Source organism: Heterodontus francisci, chromosome 19, assembly GCF_036365525.1.
Source record: "Heterodontus francisci isolate sHetFra1 chromosome 19, sHetFra1.hap1, whole genome shotgun sequence".
Taxonomy (NCBI): domain Eukaryota; kingdom Metazoa; phylum Chordata; class Chondrichthyes; order Heterodontiformes; family Heterodontidae; genus Heterodontus; species Heterodontus francisci.
The window spans coordinates 74,425,888-74,448,557 of NC_090389.1; the positions used below are offsets into that span (position 1 = coordinate 74,425,888).

Sequence of the window (22,670 nt, forward strand, 5' to 3'; positions counted from 1 at the left end):
GGATACAATGGGGGGAATTTTATGCTCTTCTCCCACAGCGGGTTTGGAAGCGTGGAGAGCATAAAATCAGGTGAGATGGTGGCAGGGGAGGGGTTCCCGCCACTGCCAAACTTTAGGCCTGGGCGGGAAGGCCGTTCACTGGCCTTCCTGTCCCGCTGCCAATTGAAGCCTTTAACTGGGCAATGAACCCCAATTAAGGGTTTCTTCCCGCTGCAGCTGCAATTGGCCGTGCGGCCCTGTCGCCGCGCGGGAATCAGGGCATGAAAAATTGTGCGAGCTGCTTCCTGGCATTGGGAAGGGGTGGGGGTACGGCACGCTGAGAGCCCCGCCATCCTGCCCTTGCTATTGCCTCCCCCACAATGCCCACCCTGCGAGACCCCTCCTGCCCCGACCTACCTACCTGTGGCCTGGGTCCAGCAATGCTCCCCGGCATCCAGTAGATGCTCCTCCAGCAGCCAGCCGCCGCCTCTGTGGTGTTGCTGCAGCTGCCGGTCTCTGACCAGCGGCTCTCCAAGGGCGGGTCTTTCGGTGACGGGTTCCTTGATCCTGTGGAAGGCCTGCCACTTTCCTGGGCACTAGATTCGACAGACCTTACGCAGAAGAGAATCTTAGCCAATGTGTTAATAGGAGAAATAAAAGGGATTTCTGTTGAGGGAACCATATGTGATGGCCCCTAACATTACTCGAAAGGTTTTGAGGACTGTTTTTGAATGACTGTCTTTTTGAATAGGAGCAGCTGGTTGGGAGAGGGTTAACTAGCAAGTGTGCTCACTCAGCCAAAGCAATGTCTGTGGGAAGGTGATAGTGTACTTGCACATGGCATTGGAGTCTATGGGAGAGAGCCATACATTTGAAAAGAGTGCTGGTCGGGTAGGGGTGTTCCCCTTTTATACATCAGTATGATGTTAGTAGTCCGTGTGTTGGTATAATGTAGGTTTCTTTGTCAGACATCAGGCAGTAATGTATACAGATTATGTGTCCATGTTGACACTGACAATGAAATATGCATCTTGCTGTGGTAAACTAACTAGATTGGTCATTTTTGTGAATGGGACAATTCAGAATAGACTTTGATACTGGTTGTTAGTTGATCTCAGGTCGGCAAACATAAATGAACAGGGCTGTCATCCTAATTATCACAAATCAACCAAAACAGAAATGATGTATCTTTTCTGGCTCATGCTTTCTTTGGAAAACCCTGAACCTTACAGTCTAGGCATGTAGACATGATCTTATAAACCCAGCTTTTGTTTTATTTGTTCTCGGGATGTGGGCAGCCCTGGTAAGGCTGTATTGATTACCTATCTCCAGTTGCCCTGAGAAGGTGGTGGGTACTTGTTAGGCCACTTCAGAGGACATTTAAGATCAGCCATGTATTGTTGAACTGGATGTGATTGTGATAATATACGAGCTTTTACAGTCATTTGTTTCCTCCAGTGCTAGACCACAAATTGGCAGATTTATTAAATTCAGTTTCACAACTTGACATGGCGATATTTGAACTTCCAACTTTGGTCCGCAAGTCCAGGACCATTCCCATCACACAGTCATACCCTGGCTGTTTCAGCAAGTTATGACGTCTCTCCCTGCCTGTCCCTCTTCCCACAAAATAAAAGACAGCTTCTGATGTGGTTAGAATCCCTCACTTGTATTTAACATAATCCAACCCTGCTGTTCTGTATGCATGTTGTATGTGGCTTGAGTAATAACTAGGTCCATCCTGATCTTGCCAACAGAACCTTGAGCTGCTGTCAGCATGTCATGACACTTCCTTCTGCTGCATGAGTAGATGACTCGTGTTGGAAATGTGATTTTCTGTTTCAGATGTAAATAAATCTTCTCCCTATACTCTTTCATTGCAACTGCCTTGTGCTGATCTTTGTGATTATTAATCTTCCCAACAGGATCTCACTCAACATTAGTTTTTAACTGAATTGTGATCTGACTAGTTCAAAGACAAAATACTGCAAATGTGGGAAATCTGGAATGTAAACCCAAAATGCTGGAAATACTTAACAGATCAGACAGCATCTGTGGAGAGAAAAACAGATTTAGAAATAGAGAAATAGTTCTGTTTGGTTGCTGATTTACTTTCTAGAAAAGTCTTTTTCCCATTTAAGGACACAAACAAAATAAATAATGAGTGACTTTGATAGAGTAGATAGGGAGAAACTGTTTCGACAGGCAGGAGGATCAGTAACCAGAAAACACAGATTTAAGATAATTGGCAAAAAATCCAAGGAGGAAATGAGAATTTTTTTCATGCAGCATATCATTATGATCTGGAATGCACTACCTGGTTGAAGCAGATACAGAAGTAACTTCCAAAAAGGAATTGGATATATGCTTGAAAAACAGAAATTTTCAGGGATTTGGGGCAAAAGCAGGGCAGTGGGATTAATTAGTCAGCACAGACACAAAGGGCTGACTGGCTGCCTTCAGTGCTGTATGATTCTATGAAGTTATTTTCTATTCCTCTATTGATTTGCTCATGCCAATCATTATTCCCTATTGTGAGCATAAGGCTAGCTAACCTATTTTGAACTGATTGCCTGTGTGGCCCATCCTCTGGAAAAACATCTGATTTTGTGACTAAGTTTGGAAACTTACCATGGTATATTCAACTCACTATTCTCAAACTGGCAAAGATATTAAATAGGCTCAGTAATATCAGGCAGGATAGGTGCAGATCATTAATGCGTCATTAGTTCCTTTGTAAACCTGAAACTTGGAGGAAGCACTGAGGGTGGCAAGGGCACAAAATGTACTCTGGGTGGGGGACTTCAATGTCCATCACCAAGAGTGGCTCGGTAGCACCACTACTGACCGAGCTGGCCGAGTCCTAAAGGACATAGCTGCTAGACTGGGTCTGCGGCAGGTGGTGGGGGAACCAACAAGAGAGAAAAACATACTTGACCTCGTCCTCACCAATCTGCCTGCCGCAGATGCTTCTGTCCATGACAGTATTGGTAGGAGTGACCACCACACAGTACTTGTGGAGACGAAGTCCCGCCTTCACATTGAGGATACCGTCCATCATGATAGTGATACCACTATCACCGTGCTAAATGGGATAGATTTCGAACAGATCTAGCAATGCAAAACTGGGCATCCAAGAGGCGCTGTGGGCCATCAGCAGCAGCAGAATTGTACTCATCCACAATCTGTAACCTCATGGCCGGCATATCCCCCACTCTACCATTACCATCAAGCCAGGAGACCAACCCTGGTTCAATGAAGAGTGCAGGAGGGCATGCCAGAAGCAGCACCAGGCATACCTCAAAATGGGGTGTCAACCTGGTGAAGCTACAACCCAGGACTACTTGCATGCCAAACTGCGTAAGCAGCATGCGATAGACAGAGCTAAGCGATCCCATAACCAACGAATCAGATCTAAGCTCTGCAGTCCTGCCACATCCGGCTGTGAATGGTGGTGGACAATTAAACAACTAACTGGAGGAGGTACCTCCACAAATATCCCCATCCTCAATGATGGGGGAGCCCAGCACATCAGTGCGAAAGATAAGGCTGAAGCATTTGCAACAGTCTTCAGCCAGAAGTGCCGAGTTGATGATCCATCTTGGCCTCCTCCTGAAGTCCCCAGCATCACAGATGCCAGACTTCAGCCAATTCGATTCACTCCGCGTGATATCAAGAAATGACTGAAGGCACTGGATACTGCAAAGGTTATGGGCCCTGACAATATTCCAGCAATAGTACTGAAGACCTGTGCTCCAGAACATGCCGCGTCCCTCGCCAAACTGTTCCAGTACAGCTACAACACTGGCATCTACCCTGAATGTGGAAAATTGCCCAGGTATATCCTGTACACAAAAAGCAGGACAAGTCCAATCCGGCCAATTACCGCCCCCTCAGCCTACTCTCAATCATCAGTAAAGTGATGGAAGGTGTCATCAACAGTGCCATCAAGCGGCACTTGCTTAGCAATAACCTGCTCAGTGACGCTCAGTTTGGGTTCCGCCAGGGCCACTCAGCTCCTGACTTCATCACAACCTTGGTTCAAACATGGACAAAAGAGCTGAATTCAAGAGGTGAGGTGAGAGTGACTGCCCTTGACATCAAGGCAGCATTTGACCACGTATGGCATCAAGGAGCCCTAGCAAAACTGAGGTCAATGGGAATCAGGGGGAAAACCCTCCGCTGGCTGGAGTCATACCTAGCGCAAAGGAAGATGGTTGTGGTCGTTGGAGGTCAATCATCTGAGCTCCAGGACATCACTACAGGAGTTCCTCATGGTAGTGTCCTCGGCCCAATCATCTTCAGCTGCTTCACCAATGACCTTCCTTCAATCATAAGGTCAGAAGTGGGGATGTTCGCTGATGATTGCGCAATGTTCAGCACCATTCGTGACTCCTCAGATACTGAAGCAGTCCGTGTAGAAATGCAGCAAGACCTGGACAATATCCAGGCTTGGGCTGAGAAGTGGCAAGTAACATTCGCGCCACACAAGTGCCAGGCAATGACCATCTCCAACAAGAGAGAATATAACCATCTCCCCTTGACATTCAACGGCATTACCATCGCTGAATCCCCCACGATCAACATCCTAGGGGCTACCATTGACCAGAAACTGAACTGGAGTAGCCATATAATTACCGTGGCTACAAGAGCAGGTCAGAGGCTAGGAATCCTGAGGCGAGTAACTCACCACCTGACTCCCCAAAGCCTGTCCACCATCTACAAGGCACAAGTCAAGAGTGTGATGGAATACTCTCCACTTGCCTGGATGGGTGCAGCTCCAACAACACTCATGAAGCTCGACACCATCCACGACAAAGCAGCCCGCTTGATTGGCACCCCATCTCAAACATTCACACCCTCCACCACCGACGCACAGTGGCAGCAGTGTGTACCATCTACAAGATGCACTGCAGCAATGCACCAAGGCTCCTTAGACAGCACCTTCCAAACCCGCGACCTTTACCAACTAGAAGGACAAGGGCAGCAAATACATGGGAACACCACCACCTGCAACATCCCCTCCAAGTCACACACCATCCTGACTTGGAACTATATCGCCGTTCCTTCACTGTCGCTGGGTCAAAATCCTGGAACTCCCTTCCTAACAGCACTGTGGGTCTACCTACCCGACATGGACTGCAGCGGTTCAAGAAGGCAGCTCACCACCACCTTGTGGTGGGCAATAAATGTTGGCATAGCCAGTGACTCCCACATCCCATGAATGAATAATAAAAAAAAAACTGTGTGTTGTACCTAAACCTGAGGAGGATTAAAAATCGCACCTTAATCCTTGTGTGTACAGGGATGATTTGCCTTTGGCAAGCTGCATCTGTTAGTGTAACACACCTGCATATGTAAATATCTAACAACACATTATTAAATAATATATATTGGAGTGATATACCATTAAAGCTTATATATGCTAGTATGCTGCACTCAGTAACACAGAAAATGTATAAAAAACTGATAGTTCTCTAAAACTGAGTGTTATTGCTCAGTAAAATACTCTTCTGTCATTTGACACCATGAAAACACAAGATTCAATATCATGATTTAAAATTCCCCTTTGGTCACTTGACCATACCGATAATGTGGCACAAAGTAATGCTAACAGACGATCTAAACTGCATGTCTTACGTATATAGGTGGAAGTGTGCAGAAGGGTGTAACATACAGAGTTCAAGCAATTAACCTGCTGAGGTTTTAATCCCAGTTTATGATTTATTTGAAATCTTTGAATAGTGCAACTTTGTAACATGCTATCAACAACCATTTATTCTATATATATATATTGGGTCAGGGTTTTTAACTAGTCTAATTAGAAATGCCTGTTTGAAGACCATTCCTTTTTGCATGGTCTTACTACACTTGATCCTGCCACAACCAACATCCCCCCCCTTAATAAAAATTGTTCTGATTGTACTGTCTTGTGCTTATAACCTTTGCTGTACATGTCAAGTGGGAAACCTTTGATTTTTGATGATGTAGTACATGATAGATCCCAGAGAGTTCATCAAGACCTCAAGAGCTTATCTAGGTTGCAAAATCCAAGACACCGCCCAGAATCCAATTTCCACTAAACTCTTGTGGGATCTTGTGTCTCTTAAAATCTCAAAGTATTGAGAATTTGATCTGGATGGAAAATTTGCTACCTGAGAACGCCAGCATGGACAGAACACAGCACGCTTGCCACCTGGGAGTGCTGGTGTAGACGGATATGGTGCATTAGCCTCTTGCGAGCCTGCATGGAAAGAAGAGGGAGCTTTCACTCCTTGGAGAACTTGTCATGTATTGGCATTGACACAATTATACTGGTTGAAGTCTGAAATATACAATCTTTTGGATCAGCCAAACAAAGTAAGTCCGGTAGTTCAGTTGGGTGTACATGCTGTTTCAGGTTGGGTGCGGGAGGAAATATTTTTATCTGCTTTGAGCATATTTTGTTTTTGTTTAGCATTGATCGAGAAAAGTAGTGGCATGGCGATAGAGTAACAAGAAAAGGAAAGTAGAAAGAACGCTAAGTATTGTAGCAGTAATCTAGGGTGCTTATGATGATTCTCTCAAGACTAGTGATTCAGACAAATGGTTTGACCCCCAAGGAAATGAACAGTATGTTTGCACTTGGAGCGGTATGAGAGGAAATAAGTTGTTGAGGGTAAGATTTTGATCCACTGAGTGGTTTGTTTATATTTTTTGTTTTCTTTGACGCTCATTGTTCACAGTCGCGGGAGCAGCGGAAGATGGAGGCCATCATGCAGGTATTTGAGAACTTAGAGAAGAGAAAGAAAAGGCGGGAACAGGTGGTTGAGCGCAGTGCTAGTCAGCCTGGTGTCGGCGTCAACCCGGAGACTCCAACCACAGATGTGGAGGAGGTGAAACTGGAGCCTGCAGCAGAAGAACCGCCGCCCAGTGGGGCAAAAACGCCACAGCCTGTGCTTTCAGGGGTAAGCACACGGCGAACTTCACAGCTAGGGGTAAGCAGAGAATTTAAATGGCAAGTGGGCCAAAGAAGCATGAGAAGTTATTAGTGTTGCTGTTACAACATTGAGCAGAGAAGATTAGGAATTTATTGGTGCTATTTGTCTAGTAGTGTGCTGTGCTTCAATGGGTATGGGTTTTACTCAGCCGCTTGCAGCTGTGGGAGTGAACAAGCCAACTTTGCTCCATAATTTGTTGTTTGGAGTTTAGCTAGTTGAAAATGGAGTTGCCTGGTGAGATGATCGGTAGCCCTTGCTTCTCATCTCTTCAGCAGATGTAAGGCAGTAATTTCATCAATCTGTACTGAGGGAGTGAAACTTTTTGCCAAGCTCTCATGACGTGACATGTTTTTTGCGATATGTACTCTTTGACAAACATAAAGCAAAGGTGCATTGTGGGGAAAATTGTGTGGTTATTAGGCCCTTATGTTTTACAGATATTTACTTTAGGGGAAGGGTTGGGGAAATATTTCACGTTTCCAATGGAGAAATATATTTCTTCATCTCGCATCCTGTACCCACTGCTAGATTGAACTAGCATCTGGTAGAAAATAGCCCAGTGTCAGTTCACTTCAGTGGTTTGTGAAGGATGATTGTTTGAAAAATGAAGATGGACCTACAAAGCATGGTTATCTTTTGCATATCTTAATTAAAACGAGCACATAAAATTGGAATGGGAAGAGAACACAAAGAAGTTTGCTATCTGCTTCATATTCAGGGAAGTTATCTGATTAGTGTTTGAAGTGCAGTTCCAAACCCTTCAGTGACCTGTGAGAAGAGTCAAGTAGAGATCCAATTGTTTGTAGCAGGTGATGTCAAATCAGCACTTGTCTAAAAACTCACAAATGTGAAGCAGGTGCCCCAATGACTTGGGCATTCTGACACTGTCAACATATTTAAGCAATCTGTGATAAGTCTATGGAAAAAGTTCTGATCACATATCTCTTGCTAACCCAGACTTCGGAGATACATGCAGTGTGTATTTTCTGGGTATGGAACTGAATTTTTTAAATAGTACCAGCAAATATCTAAACATAGTCTTTCTATGCTATACATAACTATATATATATTTAATTCGTAATATAAAACATTATCAAAGAAAACTGGTACACTCTACCAAGTAACTAGTTTAATTTTTCATTTGTAATTTATATTTGGCAAGATGTTCACGAACGGCCTCCCTCAATGTTTCACTGAATGTTAACATTAGTCAAATCTGGACAGAAGCAATAATCCATAGTAAACATTTTTTTGGTAAGCCACAATATTTATTAATACATAAGAACACCACCACCAAGCCCCACGCATAGTGACTTGGAGCTATATCGCCATTCCTTCACTGTCGCTGGGTCAAAATCCTGGAATTCCCTTCCTAATAGCACTGTGGGTGTACCCCATACCACATGGGCTACAGCGATTCTAGAAAGCGGCTCACCACCTTATATGGGGCAATTAGGGATGGGTAATAAATGTTGGCCTAACCAGCGACACACATCCTGTGAGAGAATTAAGAAAAAATGACATTCAAAAATTCCATCCAACAAAAAAACCATGACTCTTGTATAAAATGGGGTTAACTTTACAAAACTTTAATCTCACCGTTGTATCAACTATTTGCCACAAATACATTTCCTCTGATTCCTCAAGTATTACATTTCTATTAGCTGTTAATCCAGTGCTCCAACGCCGTAATATTTAAATAGCAGCTGTCCCTTCTCATTTGTCTTGGTTGTCCCTGCTAACTTTAAATGTCTTCGCCTCTGTGTCTATCATTCCATCCTATCTGTGATTTTCTATCTACATCATCAACCCAGACTGGAGTCGGGCAGTAAAGTGGGCAGTAAAGTTGCCACTTGGATATCGGAATATTGGACAAGTGCAGCAAGGCAAAAGCCATTAGGATTTCACTACTTTGATGCTGCTGTTGGATCCAAAGTCCAGGGAGAAATTGCTGTCCTATGGGGATACACCAGAGGGTGGATATGACCTGCATATAAGAGAAATTCTTAGTTTTATGCCCACATAGGGACATAAATTTCTAATCTTGCATGTGAGCATATGTGATACTTCTCATGCTTTGGCTGTGTAAAAGACTTCTTGCTATCTTGCAATGCATCTGAAAATTAACTTTTTAGAGAATAAGTCAAATGGCCGCTTGGTACGTTTTCTAAGGAAGGAAGTAAAAATTGGGTGAGTGTCGCCAAAGGATCCTGCTACGTGCCTCCTGGTAGCTGATTACAGATTAGCATCCATTTCTTGCCTACCCCTTTCCCTGGAGTATGCTTGTTCTTTTGGGAAGGATCGATGGAATAGAAATTTAAGGCTTTCAGTAGGAGCATCCTGGAATTATTTATATACTTGCCTTGGAGGGAGTGCAATAAAGGTTCACTAGACTGACTCCTGGGATAAGGGGATTGTCCTATGAGGAGAGATTGAGTAGACTGGGACTATATTCCCTAGAATTTGGAAAAATGAGAGGCGATCTGATTGAAATATATATGAAATTCGTAAAGGGCTTGATAGGGTAGATGTTGGAAAGATGTTTTCCTTGGCTGGGGAGTCTAGAACTAGGGGATCACAGTCTCACAATTAGGGGTTGGCCATTTAGGACTGAGATGAGGAGAAATTTCTTCACTCAAAGGGTTATGGATCTTTGGAATTCTCTTACCCCAAAGGGCGGTGGATGAAACATATTCAAAACAGACAGCGATAGATTTTTTGGAGACGAAGGGAATTAAGGGGTATGGGGATAGTGCGAGAAGATGGATTTGAGGGTAGAAGATCAGCCATGATTCTATTGAATGGCAGAGCAGGCTCGAAGGACTGATTGGCCTTCTCCTGCTCCTATTTCCTATATTCTTATAGTAAATTTTGAAATTGGGTAACTAGTGCGTGAGGAGAAGAAATAAAAGAAAATTACTTTCTTTAAAAAAAAAGCTTCTTCGATGAATTGAAGCAATCATTGAGAGATTTCATGCTGTAACTGTTCATTGAAGGCAGCCCAAATGTGAATTTGATTTTGTCTTTTGCACTCTATACTACAGTTAGAAATCCGACAGTGTGTTTGTCACTAACACAGACAAATTATTTTTCAGAATTTAGCCTTTCCTCATCTGAATATAGGCCCTCAAAGAGAAAAACGTTAAGTTTAAAATACAATGTAATCGATTTAAGCAGTATCAATTAACTGCCATTGGGTGTTACTGTTGCATGTTTTTAAAGAATGTATTGGTGAACTCTAGTTGGCAGCAGTTGACTGGTTTTGTTACTCTGTATAATAGTGAGGGTTTATTTTGGATCAGGGTGCTGGGAGGATTGTGTGAGTTTGATCATTTGTATAGGCAACAGCACCACTTCTGCATTAGTATACACTATGTATGAGGAAAAAAAATCAAGATTTCCTGTGCCTACCAAAGAAACTGAATGGGTAGAGTGAAAAGATTTCTTTGTAACATCTGTTGAGATTGTCATACGCCTGGACAGACAAATTGTGGCCATTGCACAACTAAAACACCAGTCTGGAATTACCCCCCCCCACCCCCCTCCCAAATAAATTCAAATCTCTGTTTCAAGTTTAAGGTGATGTGATCTTTTACTATCTGCTACAGGGTATTCATTGGGCAGAGTTTAAGCATTCCCCATATCAAGAGGAAACAGCACCTAACAGCTGGGAAATGAGCCTGGCATGATATGCAAGAGATGGAAGAAAATAAAATTCATATCGAACATACAAGAGGAGGTCAAAAATGAGCAGTGATTTAAAGTTCCCATGTTTTCTGAATAAATACCTTGAATTTTGTGAGTTTTTAAAGTAGAGAGTAGCCAGTTGGTAACAGCTGAGTGCTAATCCTAGTGTTTCACATGTCACTTTAGCACTAAAATAGGTTCAACAGAAGTCTGCATTGAAGATTGTGTCTTCATGTTCTTCAGGATGAGGGATGTTTGTCCAATTCCCATATTTCTGGTCAAATATATTTCTATTTCCCATATCATCCATCTTGCAACCTTTTGAACATGATTGTAAACTGCTATAAAGTAATGGGATTTGTGCTCACAAGCAGGTGAGGTTAAGACTATCCAGATTGCTTTCCTTCTCAATCCCTTTAGTCTGTGTTGGGTTCAGATCTAAATCCCAGAAATAATACTGTTTTCTGGTTGTCTTACACTACACAGTCCTTAAGTCAGCATTTGAACTTTGGCATTGTGGCACAATACACTGAGCCATTTCCCTTATCCTGCTGAGTTCCTGATTTGTTGCACTGCTGTAGGGAAGAAATAAATCAGATGAAATGCCTTTATTGGGCTGCCCTTTGCTACAGGAGGTGTGTTATGTGAGGAAAAGCTATTCAGGGGAGAAAAGAGGGTGTCACACTCAAAAATAAATAAATAAAAGATGAGGCCAATTCTATTTTATTAGTTTTTTTCTTGGTCTGGTAGCACTCGTCATACTCTCCTAATCTGTTCAATGTGTCATCATTAATCTATGTTTCACAGTGTAATTCCTGGTATATAGATCCAACAATTATTTTAATGAGAAACTCATCAATGATTAATATTTGGATTGTAGAATGTATGTTGTTTATTTGAAGAAACTTTTTTGGGGTTAATTATCCCACATCTTTAAAATAGGAGCAAGTTCTAGAGAAGCCTGCTAAAGCTCCTGCATCAAAACCAACCAAGCCCAGACCCAAAAATCGCTTCTCACGCTATCGCTCCAATTCAGCGCAGCGACTACGTCGACAGCGGCAAGCAAGTAGCCAGTCAGAACCAGCACCAGTGGTAGCAGTCGAGGAGGGAGCAACAGGAGCTGTTGTGACAGACTCCACGTCTACGGAAGGTGTGGCAAGTGTAGCAGCCCCAGGAGTGGAGACCACATCAGGAACTGCTGTTGCCTCCCAAACAAATCGAACCAATCTCAAGTATCCTAAAACTAAAAGGGTAAGTGTGACCTGGCTGATCTCCCTCTTCTGTAGCTGAGATGAGAAGTCTAAACTGGACTGCTTGATCATGATGTAAGCGATTCCACAGGTATATAATCTAAGTATAGAGAAAACTGAATTCCCCTATTTCTGGGCAGTTTCTTAACAAATTTTTCTATGAATCCTGAAACACTGCCACCAAAACCTGGCAGAGTGCAACTACATGTATCCATGATATTATTAGAGAACAATTGAGACTATTTAATTATGAGCCACATACCTTTATTAAATTGACCCCAAAATCAGCCTTGAGTTGAAGTAATTTGATTACCAGATTGATTCATGGCAGTTATATGGGATCTATCTGCAGTGAAATTCATTCAATCATCTGGTTAATATGCATAAACTCTGTGATAAGTGTTTTGCTTAGATGCAGAAAATGTCTGACTGTGCTAGATGGAATATTTTGAGGGTTCTGAAAGGGAAATAGTTGGAAATTTTTCTTTTTGTTTTGTTTTAATATTATCCTGGATCTTTGGTGGATCCTAGTCTAGCTAGCACAACTCCAGCATGGGTATAAATGTCCATCCTTCCTGACATTTCCTGGTGGTGAGTTTTGAATCAAGCAATGTGCCCTTAATTTCATGATATAAGGTATGTTACTCTTCCTCATCCATAAAGAACTTTGCCACAGGTTCCTTTTGTTGTTAATGGACCGGCCCTGACTTAAACTGAAACCTTCAGCATTTGTGTAGTTCTAGTGGTTACTGCAGAGCCCTGTCATTAGTGACTAGAGCTTTCTTTTTGTTTCTCAAAACCAGAGTTCCTTTTTTCTGCCAGGTCCTAACAACCAAACGTCACTGATGTTTGAACCTACTTGAAGTTTCCACTGGTTACAGATCAACCCAGAATGTCTATTATAGCAATAAACCTAAATTCCTTTGCCATAAGAGGACAGTTTAAATTGAACAATATTTGTAGTTTTAGATCTATTTGTACTTCATGTCAATCTCTATTGAGTGAAATGTTATACTCCTTTCCTCTTTGATACAGCATAAAACCAAAAGTTAAGATTGGTGATGTTTAGGCTAACCAACTTCCTATTGTTAATCTGGAATTGGAATGCTTTTTAAATGTCTTAATTAGATTTAATTCCATAATTCAATGTCTACAACTTGGTGCATCAATCTAAATATATTGGCAACAGGATATATGGTAAATTCTGGACAATCCAGGTGCTTATAAATTTGCATGGAATTGCTGTGATTTGTTTTTGTTTTAACTTTTTCCCATCTCTTGGTTCAGTATTTGGTTACAGAATGGTTGAACGACAAAGTTGAGCGATCAGACTGTCCATATGACCGGCCATTACGCATCACAACAGATCCTACTGTATTGGCAACAACATTGAACATGCTACCAGGCCTGAGCCACAGTCCCCACATTTGCACAACCCCTAAACACTACATCCGCTTTGGCTCCCCCTTCACCCCTGAAAGACGGAGACAGAGAGTTGTGTGTGATGGCAACTATGGGTCTTGCAAAAAGGTAAGCATATACACCACCATCTTTGTAGCTTGAACATGGAAACATAGAAAATTTATGACATAGAAGGCCATTCAGCTAATCGTGTATGTGCTGGAAACTTAACATGGGACTCATTCTGCTGTATGAGTTGCAGCACTGGGCAGCTTTATAAACATTGGATTGAAGTTAAAATATTAGATGTTAGATGTAAAACTTTGAAGTACACTTCAAATTAGTTATTATAAACTGCATGGCCAGTGGAAAACTCTGTATTCAGGGATCCTCCCTGGTACCACTGGGGCACAGAGTGCTGTACAAAGCAGTGACATCAAATTGGTATTTGAGCCACTTCTCTTGGCCTTCACTTGTCCTGGCCACATGCCCACTTTGTCAGGACAAGTCAGTTTTCTATATTTATGTGGAATTCCAAAGGTTGCAGCCCTTTTTTCATTGCAATTTTTGCTTCTCCTGATGCACAAATAGGGTAGGCAGATCGTAGGACCTTCTGGTGAAATCCCCCATTAAGAGGTGCAGGATGTGTAGAATCACAAGGGGAGGGTTTCTCCTGCTGTCTGAGCTCTAGTACATGTTGGGGTGACCAGAGAGCACAATCATGTTGTGTCCACCATATTGACTCACAGCCTTCGATTGCTGGTGGGCACTATGGGACAATACACTAAGTGATGAAGACAACCCAAGTTAGTTAACATTTATAACATGTTCATTTAGTTTGCCTGAAGTGTGTGTTACGTATGAATGGTGAAATCCGTTGGAGGGACTGCTCTTGTACTTGTATTTTATTGGGCTGATACTACAAACAATGAAGAGCAACTTAACAATTAATAAAGTTACACAAAATGGTTTCATTTTTTAAAAAAAGTTCCCACTTTGGTTCAACACATTTTTTGTTAGGTTCTGGTATATGTAAGTTGAATTTACAGTGATTGCTCTTCAGATTTCTTTGCTTGTGAGTTAAAGTTCAGAATAGCAACATTGATGTACTAGCTCCTTCTAACAGACAATTGGTGGGAACCAGGCAAATGGATTGCAAGGTACTGACATATCCACTGGCCATTTTGATTGTGACCACTTGCTTAAGATTTGTGCAATGACCATAACCATTGTTGACTCAAATTCTGCACAGTGGTATTGTTTTCAAAAAGTTATTTGGCTAATCAAGTTTAATCAAAAGAACTTGTTTACTATCTTAAAGGAATACCCACAGTTCTCATTTTAAGGGAAAAGGTTCACTGGACAGGTTTATTCATTTGACCTTTACTGGGAAGGCCTAATGGATTTTTTTTGTGCAACTGAGAATATTTGATTGTGATTAGCACAAGTGAAGACCTGGTAAACAATTACAAGCTTGAGAGAAGGCATCAATTTTTTCAACATGGCAGCACAGAATTCTCACCACATGCAGCATGTAAGTTATCATTAATATGCTCCATAATTTCAGTTGTAAATCCATTGACCGTTCATCTGGTTCAAATGTTCAGATTATTCCTGCCTTAATCTTTCCTGCTTTTAGCTTTCAGCATCAAAATCAAAAGTGGAGCAAACTTAATTTCTAGCTATTTCATGCCTTTTATTTTCTAACTCTCATATTCAATAACAGGCAACACTGTAAGAATGAGAAGAAATTGTTACTTTGAAAGTACATTTTTTAGTGTTGGTCTAAAAGCTACTTTTAATTTAATATTTGAACCTATGTAGACTTGGTTTAGCCACTATCTGTATGTGGATTTGTTTTTTTTTTGTGTGAATATATTATGTTCACGAACAATCCATATTCAGACTGTGAAGTCAAACATTACAATGGTCCCTTTTAGGAAATTAATTTAGGCACAGGAACGTGTATATGGCAAGAGACGTGAGATTCCACAGGTCTGCGGTCCACAGTCTTTTGGAGGATTGTATTTTGTTACCTGATAGAGTTTCAGGATGTCCTATGTAGTTGTGATTTGGTTTACATGTGGATGATGGTACTTGCCTTGTTTATGGGCTTTAATGAAGAAAAATCTCACCTGCAGGACCAGAAATTTACGATTTACAACCATCTTGGATTAAGTGTGTCGGATATATAGTTATTTAACTCAGTCTTATCGCATAGGACAGACACACTTGACAATTCTTGTTGAAGACACATTCTATATGTAACTTTGGTTTTATATTTAACTGGGAAAATTTCCTGGGATGGAGGTACAATATATACAAGATCATGGGGTTGGCATGTCCCTTGAAAATTGCAGTATAAAATTAGAAACCTGTGGGATAAATCCAAACATCACATTGTCTGTTTCATAGTTGATGGAGTGTTTGATACACCAAATTCCAATAATGGCTCATCATACTACTCGACAGACCTTGTAAAAAGGCTTGACATTGTCAGGTTCTGAAGAAATAAGCCAACAGATGTATTTGGTCACCATGGAATCTCACTCTGCGATTTTGTTTTGTATCTTTGTCACTGATTGGTATGTGCTTTCAGTTTTATTTATGTTTCTGTATAGTGCGTGTTTCTCTAGAATGTCACCTTCACACAGATGGTAGTGTAGTAGAAATGTGTGGTGGTGTTAAACCATGTGGAGTAATTAACCTATTCATTCTTTTCAGCGGTGGATAAAACAAGCAATGGATGAGGCCATGGTACAAACTCCCCATGCACCAGATAAAGGACAAGAAACGCCACCCTTATACCAAAGCAGTGACAGCAGCAACGTTCCTGACGAACCTGATAGCACTGTTGCTTCAATGGGTAGGTGCAAAGCATAACTATTTTTTCATCATTGTACACAGCAAAGCTAATCAGCATACATTTCAAACAGTTCAATTATCAGATTATCTACATGCCTAGCTGCCTGTGGCCACCAGGAGATGCAAGAAAGTGACCCAGGGAAGGCTTCATTATGGTTTTCCCTTTCCCTGCAAGGAAATGGTTGAGATTAAGAATGAAAGGTGCATGAAGGCGTGATCCCATACCCACACCACATTCATTTGTCAGCCTAGACAGTTATTGTTGGCAAGGCTAATTGACTACAATGGGCACTAAAGCAAAGCCTGATCCCATCCTCATTTAACTTCAGTGCATGTTTATTTCCAGCATGGGTCATAACACAACTATCAGGAGGAGGAACCTAGAAGATTTTCTCCCATTAGTGCTCCTGTGCACCATGCCACCTTTTTCTTTCCTCTTTTCTTTATGTCTTCTCACAGTTGCTTAGCAGATTCGCATGATGCTACCGCTAAAATTGACAACTTACATTATAAAGGATTGCAGATGTGCCAGTGCCTTGGATGAGGTGTAGTGCAGCCTCACCAGAATTATACTGGGACTGAAAGTGTTTTATCAACTGCTTTTAGTAGTTTATGGATCTGTATTCCCAGATGTCTCTTTTTAGTTTCTCACCCACCAAGGAATAAGTGGTCATTTTATTCTCCCTACCAAAATGAGCCACTGCATGCTTCACTATATTGAACTAATATGTCATTTCTCTGTCCATTCTTCAAGCCTGTTTTCCTATATTTTGGTGCACTCCTTCACCATTATTAGTTGTATTCTCCAATTTAGCTCATCTGCAAATTTCAACACCAAACCTCCAAATTGAGTCCAAGTAGATATATTTGTCCCAGCACAGGACTCCACTTCCTGATTTCTGGTAGTATAAGAAACTTCCTTTAACTTCAATCCTTTGTCTTCTGTTTTGTAGCCAACATTCAATCCATTCTGCCATCAGGTTCCTGTCTCGATATACCAAGACTTTGGACCTGAATCTTTTTTTATGTGGTGCTTTATCGAAAGCCTTCTGAAAATCTGTGTATACCACATGCAGTACATTGCTCTTATCTATTCTTTGGTACTTATTCAAAAACTTAAATGAAGTTGGTTAGCCACGATCTTCCTTTTAAAAATTCATGATTTTTTTTGTTATAATCTCCATCTCTAGATGTATTCTGATATTTTAGAGAAGATTCCAACATCTTTCTTATGATTAACGTTAAGTTAACTTAATGGTTCCCAGGGTTAGTTCTGTCTCCCTTTTTGAAGATAGGAATTACATTTGCTATTTGCCAATCCTATGGCACTATTAATTTCTCTCTTTAATTTTTTATATATGGATACTATTGACTTTGCTATCCCCTCAGTTGTTTTAAGTATATGCAGGTGTATAGCAGCAGGACCTGGATTTTATCTTCCTTCATTTGGCTACCTTTTCTAATATCTCCTCTCATAATTGTTGTAATATCCCTCTTGATGTCATCTGTACTGTTGTCATTTCCTCTTTAGTAGTTTTTTCTGTGAAAATGGAAGCAAAGCATCTATTTAGTATCCCACCCATTTCAGTATCATTTCCTTTGAATTTATCTTGCTCAACCGTTAGAAGCCCTATCCCGATCTTAATTCTCCTTTATTACTTATTTCCTATGCATACTTTACTATTTATTTTTTGATATTTTCATTTCAAATTTCCTCTTTGTCACCTTAATTATTTTTAACCTCTTTCCAAGTTCATCATATTCCCTTTATTGTTTATGCATTTTGCATATGCCTTTTTCTTTAGATTCCATTTTATCCCCGCCTCTCTCTTTATCCGTGGTATCTCATTCTTAGTTAGTTTGTTCTTATTTTTAGTTAAATATATTTCTCCTGAACTTTATTGATCTCCCTTTTAAATATTGCTCACTGTTATTCAACTATGTCAATATTATTCTCTAGTTTATCTTCCTTAACTCCATCTTCATTGCCTAATAGCTGACTTTTTCCCAGTCTATTACTTTGGTCTATGTACTATTTATATATGTCCCAAACATTATCTTAAATCTCCTTATATTGTGATCACTACTTCCCAGATGTTCTCTCGTGCTTAACTTCTCTTATTTGCTTCAGTTCATTGTTCATTACTAGCAGTGCTTATTCCCTTGTTAGAATTCTTACATATTGGGTCAGAAGGGGTCTTGTAGTCACCATAAATACTCCCTCTCCCTGCCAGTTTATTAGGGGCAGTTGAAATTCCCCTTGATTATAATTCTGGTGTTTTTTTAAAAACTAATTTCATATATTTTGCCTGCATATTTCTCCTTCCACTTCCTTTCCATGATTTGGGGTCCATAGCGTGTCCAATTCCTTCCTTTGCTTTATCTTGTATTAAGTGACTCGGTGGGCCGAAGGGCCTGTTTCAGTGCTGTATCTCTTTAAAAAAAAAGTTTAGTTATATTTTCTCTCGATACTGCTATTCTGTTGTTTTCTGTTCTTTTATTTCTAAATATATTATAGCCTGCAATATATGGCTATCTGCTCTTGAAGAGTCCACTGACGGTCAAACTGCTAACTTAAGGAGATAAATGGAACCAGTCTGTACTGAGTCAAATGGGTCCTGCTGTTTTTACTAACTATGCTTGTCTGAATTATATTCATCCAACTTAATGTTGCTCAAAAAGGCATCATTTTGAAAATTATTGAGGCCAACTTTGTAAATCCTGGTCCAAGACACAACAGAGCAACAGAAAGTCTGAATTTGTTTTGCTAAGTTGATTAGGCATACTCTACAGGTGGCAGGCATGTTAATCTGCATTCTGGGATATTTCTGGAAAAATACACTGGATCTTATGGACGTAAATCAGAACCATGGACAGAACCCAAACTGGGAAAAATGACTGCTCTGTTGAAAAGTCCACAGACTTAATGTATCCCAGCTGCTTAACTTCAACACTTCAGCTTGTCTGAAATGTATCCGTTTGCAACTTGTGATGGAATGTCTGATAACTTCTCTGTTTTGTAGAGTTGATAACGCCTCTGAAGAAGCGAAAGGCACGGTATCTGTCAGACGTGAGTGTGACTGATTTGCCCGGACCTAGTAGTCCACTATCAGCGCCTGCATCTGTCACAGATACGGTTATGTCCAGCCCGACGGTAATGACGCCTTGCACCTTGTTTCCAGGAGAAGAGGAGAAGAAAAATGGATATAATGTAGTTTACTCTCCCCTTCACTCCCATGCTGCTAGCCGATGTAATACCCCACTACAGTTTGAGGTAAATATATCTGCAATAAAGGAAATGCCATCTACACTTAACTATACAATTTTTTTTTGCTGTTGTCTCGGGAAATAAAACTGTTCCAATGGTATACCTTGTTTAACAGAATTAAATATTTTTTCTTAGAACTGTTTAGTTTAGATGCAAACAAATGGGCTAGAGTTTTATGCTATCTGAACAAACAGTTTAGCACCAACGATACCTACCTCTTTGCTTTCAAAATATGTTATCTTTCGTGTTTTGTTCTGACTATTTGATTGGATTACTCAGCAGTGAGAAGGTTTTCTGTCAGTTGCATTTTCACATCATGAAGATTCATTTGGGCATATCTATAGTTTCAAAGCTTACAGAATGTATCCTGCGTGGATGGAGTATGAATATGTTGGTCTTAGAGCATCTAGCACACTGCAGATTTTACCAAGTACTTGCATTCCCTCTGTGCCCCCTCCTTTCCCCTGTGCCCTGTTTGAGCCAATTTTCTGGATACCATCTGCTCAGAAGCTGTAAGTGTTGGGTCTGTTTAAATTGACCAGTCAGTCTTGTAACTCTTTTAGATGTCCTTCCATTTAGATACAATTTTGGACGCCAGTGAACCTATATGTTTTCATCCAGTTGCAGAGTATAAACAGAATGCAGGATTCACTCATGAATTCTTACCTAATAGCATTGTGGGAGTACTTTCACATGAACTGCAGCAGTTCAAGAAGGAGGCCCACCATCACCTTCTCAAGGGCAACTAGAGATGGTAGAAAGCTATCAATATCATAAATTATTGAATTTGTTAAAATAACTTCAAATGAGCATTAAAAGAATCAGGTAGCCAAGGGCTGTAAAAAGAACAGTTTGTCTCATGCACAAAATTATTAAATGTGTTTGATGGAAGTTGTTTAAAGACAATTTCCTCTTGAAGACTTGATTGTAGTTGTAAACTTAATGCAGATTGTGAAATGATCCTCTGGAATATTTGATCTGACATGAGAAATACAGCTCCCAGAATGTTAAATATGGTTTTGACAGGTAATGCTTAACTAAACTGACTATATTTTATTGCTTCATTTTAAATATTATCAGTATTAATCTGACAATGGTAACATTTGATCTGGGCGAACAATATGACAGTAAACATTTGTGTGCAAAACAAATGTGTCTTTGTCTTTTAGCTGTGTTCTTATTCTTCACAGCAGTAAACATCTGCCTTAATTAATTATCAGTTTTGTTGCTACTGAAACATTCATTGCAGAGAGAAAACTTGTTAAATCTGATCATAAACAACAAACCACTTTTTGGATTATTTTTGTTAATTTCTCACTCCCGCTTCGTCTGCTTACACAAAGCTCTTTACTCGTGAATTGGCTGATGTGCAGCTGAGTCTGTGGAGGTTTGAGAAGAAGGGCAGCGTAGGGATGATTGCACTGTGTCCTGTTGCTGTAGAAACAAATTGCTAATAGACTAAAGAAATTGAGTCAAATAAGAGAAAAAAAAAAATATTTTTGCTGCATCATGTGTTCTTTATGTTATGATGTGGATAGAAATATAGAAATCTAACCATTGGAACAGTTTTCGTGATAATTTAATGTGAACAAGAATGCTCTAGCGATATTGGAATTTTTTTTTAAGTGCAAGGAAGTGTTAGACATAATTCTCAAAAAGCTTCCCCTAAAACACATTGGGAGAAGATTTCAACCTTTTTCTATTTATACGTGGGTTTCTGATTTTATGGCAATAGCAAATAGCTGAAATATTTTCCCTGTTATTTAATTTAACTCCAAACTGTGCAGATCAGTTTGAAAATGCTTGGTGTTTTATTTTTAAAAAAAAGCAAAATGCTAAGCTGTCAAAACTGTGTGATATGTTTCAAAGCTAAAAACCAGCTGCAGCTGTCGTTCCAACAAAATTACACATCCAACAGCTTTGTCCATGCAGTCTTCTTGACCTACGCCTCCTCCCCACGCCCCTGCCCAGAAAGAAAGCTATGATCTGTTGTTCAGCCAGTTGTTTTTGAAGCTTCATTAACTGACACAGCTGAGGCTACAGTAGGTGGGTATGATTTTTCTGTAGTATGAATTCTAAATGACATCAATAAAAGGAGATGATATACTAAACCTTCCTTGCACTTTACTATCAAATAGCATTAATCTCACACATTAGGATATTGATAACACTCTAATGTTTGTATTGTTTTGTAATGTGGTTGTTGTACTTCTGCTTCACACATCAGGATTTTTGGAATTAAACAAGAAATGGGAGTGGAAGAGACTTGGAAGTCCATTTGGCAAAACCTGGTGTGTGGGCTTACAGCGTATCTGCAATTTAATTAACCTTTCATAATTTGTCTTTCCCCGCCCGCCCCCCCAGCCCCAACTAACCTTTTAACACATCATTTACACCAAGACTTCTAACTATGTGCCTTGTAGTCCAACTGTGTGGGGTGACTTACCTATTTGATTAATTTACTTCAATGTCTCCCTGTGAGAGGAAGCTCAGAACTTCATTCAACACCTCCCCAGTTGATGTGACCAAATGTGGTATGTGCAGGATTAGAGGTGTGAATCCATGTTACTGGCTTTGATGGTAGCTGAAGTCTCATGGCCACCTCAAGTACCAAAGGTTTTTCAGCTTACTCATGTTTCTTCCCTAAAATATTTGAGAGAACAATTTCCTCTAAATATCTTAACGATCAACATTATAAAGTGGCCTTCAGAAAAGACATTAGGCAGGGAACAGTTTTTAGTACAAAGTAATCCTGAAGTTACATCTTAAAAGAGAATCATGTTATGACTTAAGAAATGCTCCTGTATTCCTCAAATAGTTACAAGCTTTTTCGATCAGTTGTATAGTTTTTAGAATTTGTTTTTCATTTTTGTTCAAGAGCATTATTGCAGTTTAATTCTTCGCCCCATTGTAAGTTCATGTTGCAGATCTTTTTCAAGTCAGAGAAGTGCTAATATGTGTTAATTCAAAGGGCGGGTACAAATACTCTAGGGCCAGTGAAGAATATCATATTTTGTTTCTCGTTTCAAGCATTTAATAGATTTACAATCATATGTAGCAAACACCTCCAATATCTCAAAAGTCCAGTTTAATCTTTTCTAAACTCAACTAGACTAATATTACTTCTGGAGACTTGAACTCTAGCATTCTGGCTATGTATTTCAGTTTTGTATTAACTTTCTAAATTTGCTGTATGGTGTAGATATTAGAAGCTTTGAGTCTGCCATTACTTGCAAGGCC

General features: G+C 40.3%; 1 protein-coding gene across 10 annotated transcripts in view; it reads left to right on the forward strand.

The window, feature by feature from the left end:
* Positions 1 to 22,670, forward strand: part of setd5 (SET domain containing 5) — a 180,809-nt gene that overhangs the window by 124,367 nt on the left and 33,772 nt on the right. For 8 of the 10 annotated variants that reach the window (XM_068051990.1, XM_068051989.1, XM_068051997.1 and 5 more), the window contains 5 exons: positions 6,705 to 6,956; positions 11,589 to 11,897; positions 13,184 to 13,426; positions 16,022 to 16,163; positions 19,186 to 19,436. In XM_068051990.1, the coding sequence (XP_067908091.1) occupies positions 6,705 to 6,956; positions 11,589 to 11,897; positions 13,184 to 13,426; positions 16,022 to 16,163; positions 19,186 to 19,436 (1,197 nt within the window). The remainder of the gene's footprint in view (positions 1 to 6,704; positions 6,957 to 11,588; positions 11,898 to 13,183; positions 13,427 to 16,021; positions 16,164 to 19,185; positions 19,437 to 22,670) is intronic. The other 2 variants (XM_068051996.1, XM_068051998.1) reach the window with 2 other exon arrangements.